The 15,672-nt window shown below is 39.2% G+C and overlaps 1 protein-coding gene across 1 annotated transcript in view; it reads right to left on the reverse strand.

The window, feature by feature from the left end:
- Nucleotides 1-243: 243 nt before the first annotated feature.
- sec63 (SEC63 homolog, protein translocation regulator) overlaps nt 244-15,672 on the reverse strand; it is a 17,411-nt gene continuing 1,982 nt past the window's right edge. The window contains exons 2-20 of the mRNA XM_014011988.1: nt 15,252-15,351; nt 11,378-11,492; nt 11,111-11,223; nt 10,941-11,002; nt 10,618-10,676; nt 10,492-10,542; nt 10,257-10,365; nt 10,039-10,133; nt 9,678-9,810; nt 9,425-9,517; nt 8,484-8,629; nt 7,653-7,800; nt 7,474-7,556; nt 7,265-7,333; nt 6,940-7,089; nt 6,669-6,842; nt 6,347-6,547; nt 2,755-2,859; nt 244-2,476 (exon numbers count right to left, since the gene is read on the reverse strand). Of these exons, the coding sequence (XP_013867442.1) occupies nt 2,339-2,476; nt 2,755-2,859; nt 6,347-6,547; nt 6,669-6,842; nt 6,940-7,089; nt 7,265-7,333; nt 7,474-7,556; nt 7,653-7,800; nt 8,484-8,629; nt 9,425-9,517; nt 9,678-9,810; nt 10,039-10,133; nt 10,257-10,365; nt 10,492-10,542; nt 10,618-10,676; nt 10,941-11,002; nt 11,111-11,223; nt 11,378-11,492; nt 15,252-15,351 (2,144 nt within the window). The 3' untranslated portion in view covers nt 244-2,338. The remainder of the gene's footprint in view (nt 2,477-2,754; nt 2,860-6,346; nt 6,548-6,668; nt 6,843-6,939; nt 7,090-7,264; nt 7,334-7,473; nt 7,557-7,652; nt 7,801-8,483; nt 8,630-9,424; nt 9,518-9,677; nt 9,811-10,038; nt 10,134-10,256; nt 10,366-10,491; nt 10,543-10,617; nt 10,677-10,940; nt 11,003-11,110; nt 11,224-11,377; nt 11,493-15,251; nt 15,352-15,672) is intronic.

A 15,672-nucleotide genomic window follows, 5' to 3' on the forward strand; every position in this document is an offset into this window, starting at 1 on the left:
TAAAGGGAACACTTAAACAACGCATCCAAGTAAATCAAACTTTTGTGAAGCACATTCAACTCTGTACAGAACAAAGTACTCAATGCGAATATTTCATTGATTAAGATCGGGAGGTAGCGTGCGTTGTTTAAGTGTTCCCTTTATTTTTTGAGCCGTGTATATACACATACAGTATACACACACACACACACATACAATGTGATTTTTGACTCAATCTTTCAACAGACTGAAAAACCCCACAGCTCATTTAAAAGTTTTTTTATTTGAAATGATTTTAAATACAAATAATATATTTATTTTTTTCCCCATTTACAATGACAGTTCCTTTGTAAACAAAAGTGGCAGATCGATAGTCATTTGGGTTGTCGTTTGTCCGGGACGAGGCGGTCTGCTGACCGGTCATCCAGATCAGGTTCCGTAATGGGAGGGATGGTGTCCTATCTAACCTCGCTGCAGCCCCCCCGTCCTTCTCTCTGCTCAGTGTGAATCACTGATGCTACATTCTGTTACAGAGTGGTAAATACTCAGAATACAATGAATAACTGTTAGCATACACCTGCTTTGAACCGTTACAGGAGGATACAGTTTGTGCCTGTGAGCTGGTAGGAGAGCAGGCCCTAGAATATTCAAATTTGATCTCTCGCACACTAACATGACACTACTATGCACTGTAAAAAAATGAAGTTCATGTATGTATATTTGTTGTGATAGATTACACATTCCTTGTAAAACAAAAAATAAAAAATAAAGAAACTGCCTCAACGCAGGCTGTGAGAACCCAGAATATCCAAATTTGTTTTCTTCCCACAACACAAACGCAAAGGTTAGATGCAATTAAACAGGTCATGTTCCTTATAAAATCTTAATGAAGACCAAAAAAAAAAAAGTTTTAAATGAAAGGTTTGTTTGCTTCCCCAAATAATAATAAAAAAACAATAAAGTCTTCCAGGTTTTCATCATAAAAAGCTTAATCTGCTTTATAATGATTTGGAAGAAAAGGTGCTAAAGAAGGTACGGTTAGTCTGAAAGTAAAAGTTACTTTCAGCAGGTCTTTGTTTGAGCTTAGGGACCTCACGCTGAAAGCTCTACAACATTGTCACATTTCAGATAAAACTGAAAAAATACCCTTTTCAGATGGGGAAGTGGATGAAATCACTCCACAATTGAATACAGGCAGATGCCAAACTGAAAAACACTACAAATTATTAGGGAAAAAAATAAAACTAAAATCTTTGCCAGAGGGCTTGTCATGGTTTTTTTATTTTATTTGTTTTTTCTGGGGGGGTGGGGGGGTTCATAAGGCCTTAGACATAGACATTGATTATTTACTGGAATGTACTACAAATGAGAAAAAAAAGCCTAAACTTTGAGAAAATCTACACAGATGCACATTTGTACATCAGTATCTCAGTCCTTTAAAAATAAAAGACTGCAGACTTACAAATTAAATGTGCTGTATGAAAACATAGCTTAACACTGCAGGTTTTGTCCACTCTTCAACTTTACAACTGAGGCCAGCATTGAAAAAAAATCATTGGTTCAGGGACAGAATGGTCATTAATGGAACTATGGAACTATAAAGTCCTGGATCTTTCTGTGGACATTTCCTTCCACGTACAGCGAATAAACTGTTTGTACAAGTGAATGGCAGGTATAACGTTTTGGAAAAAAAAGAAAGTAAAACAAACAAACTGTGCCCCCCATGCGGTGGAAGGAGAACATTTCTTTAACAGTTAACTCCACTGTTCCCGGACAAAAGGAGGCTAAAGCTCACACCTCTGCAGATTAGGTTCACAACTAAGTATTATTGGTGTGGAAAACGGTGACGCAGAGTGATTTGTAAAAAACTGGAGCAAGCGTGATAGTTCCACACGAAGGTCTTGTGTTTGTATTAGTTTCGCAAAAGGAATTAGCTGATACGTTATCCTCTCTCCTCCCTTTGAGAAGAAGAAAAGAGCCCATATTATAATAATAATAGGTCCTCCAGTCCCAAGTGTGTTCATCTCTCACATCTGTACACACACACACACACGCGCGCGCGCACACACACGCACTCAGGCCTGTTAGTATTCACAGAATTCACTTCCACCAGCAGCAGACAGTGAATGAACAAGTCTCTGTAAAAAGGGGCATTTGGGGCATGGAGGGGGGATGTCACAGTTTGTAGGAGAGGTGGAGGACTCGTGTGTAGAAACTGTCCCAGTGATTTCTTTTGTTTGTGTTTATGGCAGGCACAGCTTTGCTTCTCCTCATCACTAGTGGATAGGTGGCCGGTCCTGGGTTGGGAGGGAGGAGGGGGAGAGCGAGAGAGGGGCCCAGCGTGCTCGTCTCGACACATTCAGTCGTTGTCCTCGTCCTCGTCGTCGCTCTCCTCGATGCCGTCGCTGTCCTCCTGCTCCTCATCCTCCTCCTCCGTGTCGGGGATGTCCCACTGCGGGTGGTTGTCCATCACGGCCTTGGCTTCGTGGACCTCCAACTAGTAAGAAAAATAAATAAATAAAAACAAGTTTAAAAAACACAGGAAGCTGACTTGTTCCCACTAAAACATAGTATTTTGCTCAACACCTGTCAGTCACATGCAAACATTTGAAAATCACTGCTCATCACTAGCAACTGGTGAGTCTACCGTCTGAAACAATTTAATTTATAAAATAATTATTTGGCTGAAGATTTATGTCAGCCAGATAATGCTGCGACTGGTTAAAAACATAAAAAGTCACTTTAAAAATCACATAAAAACACATCACTTCTTACTTTAAGTGGTTTGATCTGGTCCAGCCCCATGTAGGAGTCAGAACGGAGGATGACAGAGTACTGGTAGTTCCCCGTTTTAGAAGGGGCTGGAAACTTGAGCTCCACCTGGAAAACAACAAAAACAAATAAAGTTCAACATTTTTCACAAATATATGCTCGATGTATTTGTGTAATAATCACACAACCCTGGTTTAACGTTTTATTTAAGTAGAAATGAAAAAAAAAACATTCAGCCTATTGATATCAGTCAATAATTAAATGGAAAACTTCCAACCTGATATAAAAAATTAAGAGTTTGTTTTGTTTAGTACACTGAACAAAACTGGACATATTGAAATAGTGCATTTTAACATAGGTTTTATGTTGATCTACAACAAAAAAATCAAAAAGTCACTAAAACCACTTCAACACTTTATTTAAATTAAGCAGTTATTTCAACACGCTCCTCCTTTCAGTGGGGAGCTGGTGTTTTTCTCCATCAGTCACTGTGTGACGGGCGGGGAACACCCTGGACAGGTTGAAAGTCCATCACAGGACCACAGAGACACTCACACTCAGAGACAGTTCAGAGTTTTCAATTAATGTGTTTTTGGTTTATAGGAGGAAACTGGAGTAACTGGAAAATACCCATGCATGCACCAGGAAAACATGCTAACTCCACAATGAAAGATTGCGGGTCGAACCTGAGACAGTTCTAACCACTGATCTGGATAAAAATATTATCCAAAATTTTATTTATTTTTTTAAAGGGGCAATATTATGTGTTTCTCAGGCATATATTTAAATTCTATGCCATAATAAAGTAACTACCGTATTTATTCGTGTATAATACGACCCCCCCCCACCCTTTTTGAGCTTAAAAGCATAAAAAATTAAATCCTCAAACTACCTCCAATTTCATACAGACTTCAAGATTTTTCAGCCTTTGCAGTCTTTATACATATCAGTAAAATGATCATTGGACTGTTCAATTTTAACAACATATGTACTAAAAGGTATTTTGACAACAAATATAAATCAGCTGTAGCAGCATCATATGAATTCTGGCATTTTACACATAGTCCACCAGGAGGCGCCAACACAAAAGTCAGAGACTTCACATGAGATTTGGACCATCTTCTGGGGGAAAAGCAGATTACTTCCTACTCACGAACGCCCCCTCTGGTGGGGAAATGTTTTTTTTCAGGGATACAAACTTTTTCAGAACACCGGTAGACGGCTGCCATTACAGACGAACATGTGTTTGTTGTTGTCTGAGGAGCGGCCCGGTCACACGTTAATGTCATTGGTTTGCTATCATTGAGGTACAGGACTGCCTTTTTTTTTTTTTTTTTTCACATCATGTCGCCTGCCTGGATCTGTTATTATCTCGCTCTGAAGCACGGAGGAGTGTCACAGGTAAGCTTGTTTCAACTGCTTTTTACGACGTGATCTCATTTCCGGACTCAAGCATTTTGTGAATGAAGCTGTTATTTCAGTTAAAATACATAAGTACAAATATTTATCCGAGTAAAGTACTACCCCCCAACTTTATGGATGATTTTATGGATTTAATTATTATACTTGAATGAATATGGTATGTCCCCTTTAGTTGTTATTAAAATGCTGTTTGACTTCATCATATCTGTTTCTAAACGCCTTGAAATTGGCCTCCGTCTCTTTAAGAACCTCATTCTGCTTCTGTCCCGCACATTTTCAGCACGGGGCAGGGTGGGGGGGTGTGTGCTCTGTGATGAGAAAGCTCAGCTTGGAGACACAGCCCAGAGGAGGAGATGGTCCAAAAGGCGGTTCTAGTCCCAAATGGTTGTTTTTGCTCCCCTGCCAGGCTGCCTCAGGACACTACAGGATTTCTCAAACATGCATGAATGAGTCAAAGCAAGACTTTGGGCATGTTTTTGATGAGAAGATAACATTATAACAAGATATAAAACTTTTAAAAAGTTGATTTTACATGATATTGCCCCTTTGAAGTTGGTGCTGTATATTGGCATCTGGCTGGCCTGATTTCTAAAGATTGCATCATTTTTGGCCAAAGAAAAACTCATATCAGCTGATTTCTAAACAAAATCTCAAAGGCTTTCAGGGCGGACTTTTTCTAACTAAAACAGTTATCACAAAACAAACCAGAAACCCTGCCTCTCATCCAAAAGCACTCCACATGAAAACCTTGGTGAACAAACACAGCTTTACAGTAAAACAGAAAAGTCCAGCCGTAGAACCTTACAAACAATCTATCAGCAGAAGGGCACACTGAGGTAGGATGACAGGGTCCAAGTGTAAATATTACACCAATGCTACCTCAGGCCGTGTATATTAGTTTGTGCAATTACATCTAATTATCAACACAATGAGGCTGTTATTCAGCATAGAAGAAACAGAACGTGACTAGCTGTTAACAGCCCCGTCTTGTTGGTGAAAGTAGCCAATCTGCCACTCGTAACACATCTGCCACAAACGAGTCCCACAACAGGAACGCTCTGAGGAAACTGTGGATGTGACAGATTAATTGATTGCTAGCCGGTGACCCATCATGCGTGAAAAAGGGGCACCTCTTGTGATTTGTTCCTTCAGAGCGCTGACAGCTGGTCACGCAGCGTTACGCAGGGCCCTTATTATGCCTTTACCTTGCTGTCAATCTCAGCTGTTGCTGGAGAATACCAGAGTCAGAGGTGAAATTGTTCACAATAAACACACACGACTGAGGAAATAATGACGAGTGCAAAACGTTGCCTAGCAATAGAAAAAAAAAGAAGGATCACATGGCTGCGAAATCTATAAAATATGGTTTTAATATAATAGAGGATGAGTTGTTTAACGCTGCAACCGCAATTATTCTCAGGACTGATGGTTAATTTTCCGACAATTATTGCCTGGAAAAGAAAAAAAATGCTTTTCCCTGTGTGTGTTTGTTTGTCTGCAGCGTTAGCAAAATATCTCATGCATCACTCAACAGCTTTGATTCATTTTAGGAACTAACCTCATTAAAGATGGTCGCCACTAGCTAGGCAAACAAGGACTGTCAGGCAATATTACCCTCTTGGGTTAGCACCCGCAACGTAGTGATTCGATCACGTGATCCATACCTGAGAAGCATCTATTTTACTGACTTTTTTTTTTGCTTAAAACTTTGACATTAAATGCTGCCATCAAACCTGTCCTATATGTTAGCAAAATATCTCTTGAACTGACAGATCTTAACGAAACGTTCAGAAAATAATCTTTGGACGTATCTCACTGAAGTCGTCACAGTTCAAAATGGCCAACACGGCTAATCAACATTAGCCAACACAAAAATGGTGATAACTCAGTCAATCTTACAGATAGAGATAAAATGTGTAACGGTAGTAGCTTTGAGTCATCCTCGACACTGTGAGCTCTAACATCTTGCATATTCCATGAGATGACATCATCTACAAAGACTGATCAAAATGGCTACAGCACTGTTCCTTCTCAACAGAGCAGGATTTTAGTCTCAACCTCTGAAATGCATGAAAACAGGGGACGAAACCTTCAGGGAATAATAGGTTTTTAGTTTAGCAAATATCCTATATTTTTTAGGCTAACAACAATAACAATGGGAAAATAATCCCACCTCTTCCATGTCTTTTAGTGTGCAGACATGGTACGGCATGGAGACAAGGGTCTGGTCTTTGCGGTCTGCGATGTACAACCACCACCACTCTTGCTTCTCCTCGGGAAAGTAGAGGCTGTAGGCGGGATGCGTCAGCTTCGATTTGGTTTCTAGCAGTGCCCGCTCTCGCCGCTGGATGCTTTGCTGTAAGGCCTCCCACTCCTGACAAAGTGAGGTGAGTGCAGGATTATCAATCTTTAGCTCGACTTTGAAGTTTAAGTAAGAAACCTGTCAGGGCTACTGACACTGTACTGTGTGTGGAAATCAATGAAAGTTTCCTGACCTCCTCGTCGTCGCCAGCCACCTCATCCACCTCGGTGTCGCTTTGTTTATCGCTGTCTTCGTCTCTCTCGCTCGGAGAGTCCTTGTTGGCCTCTCCCTCGTCGGACTCGCTGCCTTTGTCTGAAGCTTCGTCCTCTTCCTCCTTTAGCACTCCTGACGGGTTAGCAGTGCCTTCCTGAGACAGCAGCACAACAACAGTGATTTTGAAAATCGAAAGTGAAAAACGATGGTTAAAAGTTGTCTCAGCCGTGATTTGTGGGTCCGATGCTTACTCCTGTCACACTGCCATTGGCTTGCTTGGTTTTAGCAGGAGCGGGAGTGGCCTTCTTCTTGGTTAATTTCTTCTTCTTGGACTTGGCTGTCTTCTTAGCCCCTTTATTTTTGTTCTGCCACACTTTGGCTTTAGCTTTACTCGCATCTCCCTGCATTACACAAAGCAAAAATACAGAAAAAGAGGATTCTCAAAACCAAAAAGTTGAACAAATATAGTATAAAACTATTTATTTATACTGTATTTGTTCAGTACAGTATAACTATTTATTTATACTGTATTGAACAAATACAGTATAAATAAGTAGTTTTTCCTGTTACACTTACTGCATCGTCTGTGTTGGCAACCTCCTCTCCAGGACACGGTGTTGATTCCTGCTCTTTTTCAAACATATCCTGCAAACAGCAAAAAGTTAATAAACAGCACACTCTGGTGGTCATCACAGAAGTGCATGAAGATAGTGAACTTACTGTTTGAACTCGTTTTCTTTTATTAATTTAAGAAAATCTGGTGTTCAATCAAAACAAACACTTACCACCATTCGCTTTCTGCTTAAGGTAACAGTTACAGTGACAATAGAGCCTGCTGTGATGTTATTGCTGTCCTCATCATCAAGGACTGCAAAAACCAGAGAAAGAATCATTGTTGAAAAAACATAAAACTCGCTCAAAACATTTCAGATTGTGTTAGATTTTTGTTTTATTTAGGTCTGACCCTGCAGCTTGATGTCCATAGTGATGTGAGGGAAGCTGCCCAGCACTGCCATGACCTCATCATACTTCTCCTCCCCCAAGAAGCGCATCATGCTGCGTCTGTCAGAGTCCTTCAGACTCACCAGGTCCTGTAGGGTTCGCACCTTATACTGAAGAGAAAAGCTCTTTAGTTTACTAACTTACTACTTTAAAGATCGAAAGAGTCAAATCTAAAACAAGACAATAACTGTTCTAGCTTTAGATCATTACACAAATGTGACCCATCACATCGAAACAAGGATTAAGTCCAAAAGTGGAATGTGGAGAAAAAGGCAGATATAGTGTTTCGATTTAAATGTGTGCAAAAATTGCATTTTGTCAAAATATATTGAATTAATGCCTTATCAATGTATCAATTGAATGAACTGTTTGAAATATAATCATAAAAAATTAAAGCATTTTTTGAGCAGTAACAACAAAAAAACAGATTTTGAGGAAAAATGTAGAAATTTTCCCTGTGAGCTAGCAATGTTCTTGTTTCTTTCCAACTGGGAAATCTTAATATACAAATACTATTTGAGGTTTCCTCTTTATTTTAACACAAAAAAGAAATACTCATAAAATTAGGATTCAGACCAAACAGTTTTGTATTATCGTAACCAACAGGACAAATTAAGTCATATCACTGGAAAAGCTTATGATATCAGAATGATCCAGGTATCAAAATGTAGCTTTTAGATCCAGGAATCTGAAAATGTAATTAGGTCGTTTTGACTAAATTTGACTTAATCCTCATTTCGATATGATGGGGTCACAAATAAAGCTTAGAATAAAAGTGAGAGCCATTGTGTACTTTTTTAGAAATGCAGAAACGAAGATGCTCCTCTTCAAAATGAGGTAGCTGTAGCAGTGGTGACTTTGACTCCTGCAGACCCTGAACTATCATTTGGGTCAGCTTCATGCAGTTCTCGATGCTTGTCAGCCGAGGAGCGTGGAAACCTGAGGGGAGGCATCGTGTCAGCGTGAGCAGGAAAAGGGCACAAAAAGCATCAACGTGTTGGACAATACTGATATAACTGAATGGTGTGTGTGTGTGTGTGTGTGTGTGTGTGTGTGTGTGTGNTTCGTGGGGGGTGGCAAATTAAAATTAAAAAAAGCACTCTGGATGTTAGAATTCAAGATGGCTGTCACAGCTAATTCCAAATGGTTTTAATTCAGCTGTTTTAAGATACATTGAGCTAAAATTTTGCATGTTCATGGCTAAGAATGCAAAAAAAAAAACATGGTGAATGCTAGTCATAACTTATTATTTAGCCATTTTTAGACATGCAAAGCTAAAGATTAGTGAAGAAGTAGCTGAAAACAATATTTAATAAATGCTATTCAAAAATTCTAGATGGCAACCACTGCTACGCTTTAAAGGCTATAATATTTTGAATCTTGAGATGTAATTTATTGTGGAAAAACTATATGCTGATTAACGATGCTAAGCTAACCACTGTAGCTAATAGTAGTACTAATTGTACGAAAGGCTACAATTCAGTCATTTTTGAAACGCAGTTGAAAACATATCATGCAGTATCAGAGAACAAGCTTCAGCAAAATCTAAATGCAAATACAAAACCCAAGAGATCCCCACACTTGTTAATTATGGGTGGCACCTCGGGTGGCCGATCAGTTACCAGGGGTGGCACTTGCCTCCCCTCTGGCTCAGCCAAGGAATTTTTAGTTAACATTTCATAAGATTGAGGGAGGTGTGTGTGTGTGTGTGTGTGTGTGTGTGTGTGTGTGTACCTCCTCGGCTGTTGGCCATCATGGTCAGCTGGCAGCCCACGTTGATCATCTCCTGAAGGAGAGCTGGACTCTTCCTCACCACAAATCTTTGATCTGGTGCAGAAACACATAACTTGTTCTAAATACAAAATTAAGGACCTGTTTGTTTATAAATTCAAGCCTTTTGTTGACATATTCAAACACACTCCAAATAAAAATAAAATAAAAATCAATGCCAATACATTTCACACCCAAGTGCCCGTATAATTCCTACCTTCCTCCAACTCCTCTGACACTTCCATGCGGGCCAGGTGAGACAGCACCAACACTCTGGCTTTCAAACTGTAAGGATAACAAAATGGGGGCTCCTTCTTCTTCACATTGATATTTCCTAGTTCACGGATCAACTGCAAGAGAGTCGACAATCCTATTAGTGTTGAATTAACTCAATAAATCAGGGTCTTCTACAATAACAATTTATTTGCATTTAAATTTATGTCTGGAAATCAATGGAAATATTTCATATTCTGACTAAATCCAAAAATCATTTTTGCGACTTGCTTCGATGTGAACATCTATACATTTCATCTCTGGTAATTATACCAGCAAATACGAAGGATTCTTTCTGTTCTTACCTGTGGCACTTCAACATTGTCTGTGGGTCTGATGGTGGCTTCTTTATTGCTGCGAGGATCAAACTCAAACGCTGCTGTTAACACCATGGTTAATCCTAGAGGAGGACATTTGGTCGATATCAGCTTCAAAATATCACAAACTACCATTCCTCTCATAACGAAATACACAAACAAACTGTTTTCCTTTAAAACAGAAAGATGTCTGCAGGCAAACTCACGCTTCATATTCATGTTGGGTGTCTTGTACATAAAATGCATAAAAAGCTGGGTGGTGCTGATGAGGATCTGGTCTCCACTGTATCTGATGGAGCGGTACCACCATGTGCCCTAAAGTACACGAACAGAAAATAATGGACAAAAACAATTAAAAGCGGGAAGAATTCAAAAATGTTCAAACAAATGTGCCCAATGGGTTTAGTCTACAAAAACGACAAATCGTTGCCAAAAACGTACCACAACAACAGGAAGGATGACCATAAAGGCAAGACCGTACACCAACAGCACCTACAGAAGCAAAACCCGAGTGTCAGAGCAGATTCTTTGTGTTGTAGCTCAAGTTCTAAAAGCTTAAATCAATACCAGCATGGAGTTCTTCTGGTCAACAATCCAGGCAGGAAGAGCAATACCAAAACTGGTGGCTTAAAAAAAGAAGAAAAAAAAAAGAGATGAAAATGTAAAAATCCTTTTTTACTGCAAGAAAAAAGTCAGGCAATCGTTTATAAGAGCATTGAAATGTGTCTGACACAATGAGATTTAGTTCTAATTCTAATTAAAAAGTAGCTCCAATTAAAAAGGCTTGGTCCTGAGGAAACATGCATTAAGATGAAAAATAGAAGCGATTTTTCATTGATGTAGTCAACTCATCTATCTAGTATCCATGCAAGCAGCTGGACTTTACTTACCCCCCGGACCGTCTGGGTTACCGTATGTTTCCCAGTTTAGTCGAGATTGTTCATTGGTTAAACTGTGAAGGGGAGGGGAATTATTTGCAAGTTAATTCTGTATTCTAAAATGTAAAAAGAGGTTTACTATTTGGTTAAACTGGGGGGAAAATAAACTGAAGGAAACTTACGCAGCGTAGGCTTTGGCAATTCTCATGAATGTGGCCTCATCACCACCTTTGTCAGGGTGGTGCTTGAGAGACAGTATACGGTATTGCTTCTTAATTTCTGACACCGATGCACCCTGGGGGGAAAAAAGTACAGTCAGAGCAACCAGTTACATCAACTTACATAGTTGGGCATAATTTAAAAACACTGTTGATCTACGGGTTGAGAAAATTTGTAGATTTTAGGTTTCGTGATATTTCAGGACTTTACGCAAAACATGAGGAGTTTACCGGGTCTAGGTTGAGAACTTCATATGGATTGTACTCCTGGTACTCCCGGTCCAGTTTGGAGACCTTGTAGGCTAGCAGCAGGAACACAACCCACCCAAACAGCAAGGCTGCTTTCCTGAAAAACATTCACACACATACAAGAGGAACAAAAATCAGTGCAACAGATGGGGCGCTATTCTTAGGAACCTCTTCACATTATGACTTGTAATGTTTTTTTGTTGTTTTTTTACTACAATCAGTTCAGCCAGCTCACTTTTAAGCTTATAAATATTTAATGCAGAATAAAATATGAGTTTTGGCATTTAGATCCCATTTTCAGTTCCTGTAAACATGTTTGTTCTGTTTGATTACTGAGTGATTTTCAGCCCCAGGAGTCTACAGGTGGATGCTGGAGGGATGAAGAAGCCAAAGCAGAGAGGATAGTATGCACTGCAGAGTGGTAGGAATCAGCAGTGGGAGCAGATATATAATAAAAATAACTTTTTTTTCACAATCAATGTTGCTGCAATAGATGGTCAGCTTCATACTAGTTTGAAAAAATCAGGAACCAAACCAAAACAATGTTATAGCAACTTAACACAGTAGCATTTTGTTCAATGACAGAACATTACAAAGTATTTTACAGTTTGTCCCACTTGCATCAGACATGCATGTAATTTGTACAACCTTGAGTAGCTGAACCAGTCAATCACTGGTTAGCAGGATCCTTTTCCATGTTCTATTTCTGATAACTTCTGTTAATTTACCATCTGCCATGTTTGGTATTCAATGAAACCTCAAAATCTTGGCTAAAAGCTCATAAAAACCATCTCTACAGCCACATGTCACGATTAAAACAACAAGCAGCAGTTGAATCAGAAAGTAAACAATGAACATAATGGCATCAATACATATTTTAGAGCCAATCTGTCAAAATATTTTCATCCTTTTTGACTTTTTATTAATGAAAGTCAAAGCAAAAACCAAAATATGCTGTAAAGTCATTTGAAATTTTTTAAAACTTGATTTTGAGTAAATTTGCTCCATCTGGAGTCAAACATTATCATTTCCCACTGTTTTAAAAGGTGAAATAAAAAAAATGCGTGGGTCACTTTTCAAAAAAAAATTCAAAAACAAGTCTTTTTATGAAAAAAGACAAAAGAAATTATTTTTCCAATTAAAATTCTAAGATGTCTTAGCTTTTATTGATAGTAACCAGCTTGGTCCATCCTGTATAGAATTACAAAATGTTGAGTTTTTCTTTACTAAAACCTCTGAAACTTCGCTCTAGTTTATTTTAGCAGCATGTATCTTTGCACAAGCCATGTCCACAAGTGAATTATGGTTATAAAGAGGTTTTAGCCTTATTCATTATATATTTAAAATGGTTATATACTATTTAATATAAAAGAAAAATTCCAATGAGGGGACAAAAATCATATTTTCTTCTGTTCCATCCTCACTATCTCTAAAACAATAACAGCTGATAATTACACTTCTGATGAAACTTCCCTAGTGTTAGCTTTATTTTTATGGGGAAACTTAAATATTCCAAACTAAAAACTTTTCTCTGAAATTATGGGAATTAACTGGAAGCTGGGGTTGGTTTAGACACACAGTTCAATAGAAAGTTTAACCCAAAGTTTATGAAAGTGACAAATTCAATTCACTTATTTGGATTTGATGACATTACTGTGACACAACCTTTAGAGAACGATGGGTTTTGATTGAACTTTTCACAGTTCTCTTTGTTATTCTTTTCTAAATTCATGGACACAACTCTGAACCTGAATGCCACCGGTATATCACACAACCCTACGTCATGCAGAAGAAAAAAACAGTGTTAATAAAGTGCTCGTAGTGCTGGGCGGTATACCGTTTTGTACAAATACCGGTTTTTATTTTTGTTATATGAATTTTTTGAATACCGGACATTCCGGTTTAAATAGCGGAACGTTTTGTCTTGGCCGCCAGTGAACTGTTGTTTCCCGGGGGGACATTTTTCCTTGCTGCACCGCTATGTGTGTTAGCATGCTAATGTTTGGAGCAGCTAGTTGCAGCAGCGGGTGGCGATTCCGCTGCTTATATTGACTGACGTTTAAAAAAACATCCCGTTTTCGCCGTCGCTGAATGTAGTAAACACCTCTTCAGTGACGTGCACAGTTAGATTTAACGCGGTTAGTTAATATGGAGACGTTATGCTGATGGAGACTTAACGTGGTTCTATTGTGAAAAGCCTGCAGGAAGTAGTTCGTAGTGGAGTTGGAATTGACTGGTGTGCAAGGTGAGTCGTGCTGATAAGCTTTAATAAATAACATAAAACAATAAACCCGATCATAATCTTTTCTTAACCCTCCTCCTTCACGACTGGACCAAAATGCGTGACTACTGTCTCCAACCACCAGTCAGAGAAGAACAGACACAGAGGAGGGAAACAGCGACACAGACAGAGGTACAGTAAAAGAAAAAAGTCAATAAGCAGGCATACATGTCAACCTCTTCGGACGTTTACCTGTATAAAAAGCCTCAAAAATCCGTACAACTCGCGTGGGGGGCTGTCGGCTGCGGACATGAAAGCGTCCGCTGAGCAGCAGGAGAGGAGAGCGGAAAAAGTTCAAAACTTATTTCTAGCGGCAGAACAGGTTAAAAGATGGCTGTCTTATGTTGTTTATTGTTTTTTTAATCATCCTACAGGCTCTGACATGTTAGATAAATTTGAAAATCAGGTTTTGAAAAAATCCGTAAGACTCGAAAAAATCTGTGAGATTGCTCTATACGTCCGTATACCTGCAAAATGACGTAAAATCCTTATAACTTACGGACAATCCGTGCAAGTTGACATGTATGAGCAGGGTTTGTACATTTTATTATCAGCTGAGCTGTGATGAAAAGAAAAATACCGTCAAATACCGTGAAACCGGTGAAAATGTTGAAAATACCGTGATATAAAATTTTGATCATATCGCCTAGCTCTACTCGTCTAATGTAAAATGTATGTGACAAAAAACATGCTTGTTTCTGACATTGCTTTTATTTGGCATTTGTGTAAAGAGGCCGAACTCGTTACCATGACAAACTCAAATAAATTATGGCCTATGCACAGAAGCATCTGTTGCTATGCCAACAGCCCACTAGCCTTCGCCGTCCCAGTAGCTTCAGCCAGGAAAACACAGTGTACATTTCTCCCTCACTATGATACAGGAGCAGTGAGGAAACTGATACTGGGACTTCAGCAGAAGACAGAAAAACACGCTGCGCAATCTCACTAAAGGCAACTGTAGTGAGAGAATTTATAAATGCTTAGACCTGAAATGTTGCAGAGCAAGCACAGGTCAACGATGCAGTGACAGAGTGCAAAGTGGGTGAATAAAGACAAACAATCAAGAAGTCGCTATGCTACACCACGTAAATAAACAACTCTGGGAAAACAGCGTAATGCTAAACAGACACGTCAGGCAGTGCAATGATGTAGAGCAAAAGATTGCAAAACAAGATATAGGAAGATTTGAACAAAATGTGGGAAGGGGAGGGTCAAAGCACTTTCATTGACAAAAACATGCAAGCTTGAGTTTGCCTGCACCAGCATGTTAAACATGACTGGTGCCTTCCTTTTATACAAGTGTGGTTGTCACTTCTGTAAACACACTGAATGAAACTATAACAACTCTACCTGTTAAGAGATTTCTCAAAGTAAACACATTTGAACTGCATTTTAAAAACTTTAATCAAGACAAAGAACAACTTGTGAGTTCATTCATACCAAATACCTACAATTTTTAGAGATCATATCAGTTGCAGTAACATAATCCGATAAGCACCAAAGACCACGTGTGTAAATGCAGTATATTTTCAGAACACAACACAGAGTGGAACAAGCCCAACTCTCTGGACTCACTTTAGTGTTGGGACGATGCTTTGCTGTGACTTCATCAGCCTGAGCCGATACCACAGGCACCTGCCATGTACCCTCCGCAGGCTCTTCAGCCGCAGCTGTTCTGTTGAGACAATGAACAGATAGAGAGAGGTTAATGGCACGGCAGCCCTGTCAGAGCAACTATGCCGGATTAGGAAAAGTGCCACTGGAATCAAAAGATGTACCGGTACATACAATTATCAATGGTAGTCTGTCTGATACGGCACTATATCGTTATAGTAATTTTATAGAGCATTTTAGAAATATGTAGGTCAATCGGTTGCACTTCAGCACACCAAATGTCAATTTTATTGGTTTTAGTTGCATTTAGAGCAGTGGTTCCCAAACTTTTTGTCTTCTGACCCACAAAATATCCATGGCAAAAACTTGTGACCCCAAATAT

This window comes from Austrofundulus limnaeus, unplaced genomic scaffold, assembly GCF_001266775.1.
Source record: "Austrofundulus limnaeus strain Quisiro unplaced genomic scaffold, Austrofundulus_limnaeus-1.0 Scaffold86, whole genome shotgun sequence".
NCBI classification, from domain to species: domain Eukaryota; kingdom Metazoa; phylum Chordata; class Actinopteri; order Cyprinodontiformes; family Rivulidae; genus Austrofundulus; species Austrofundulus limnaeus.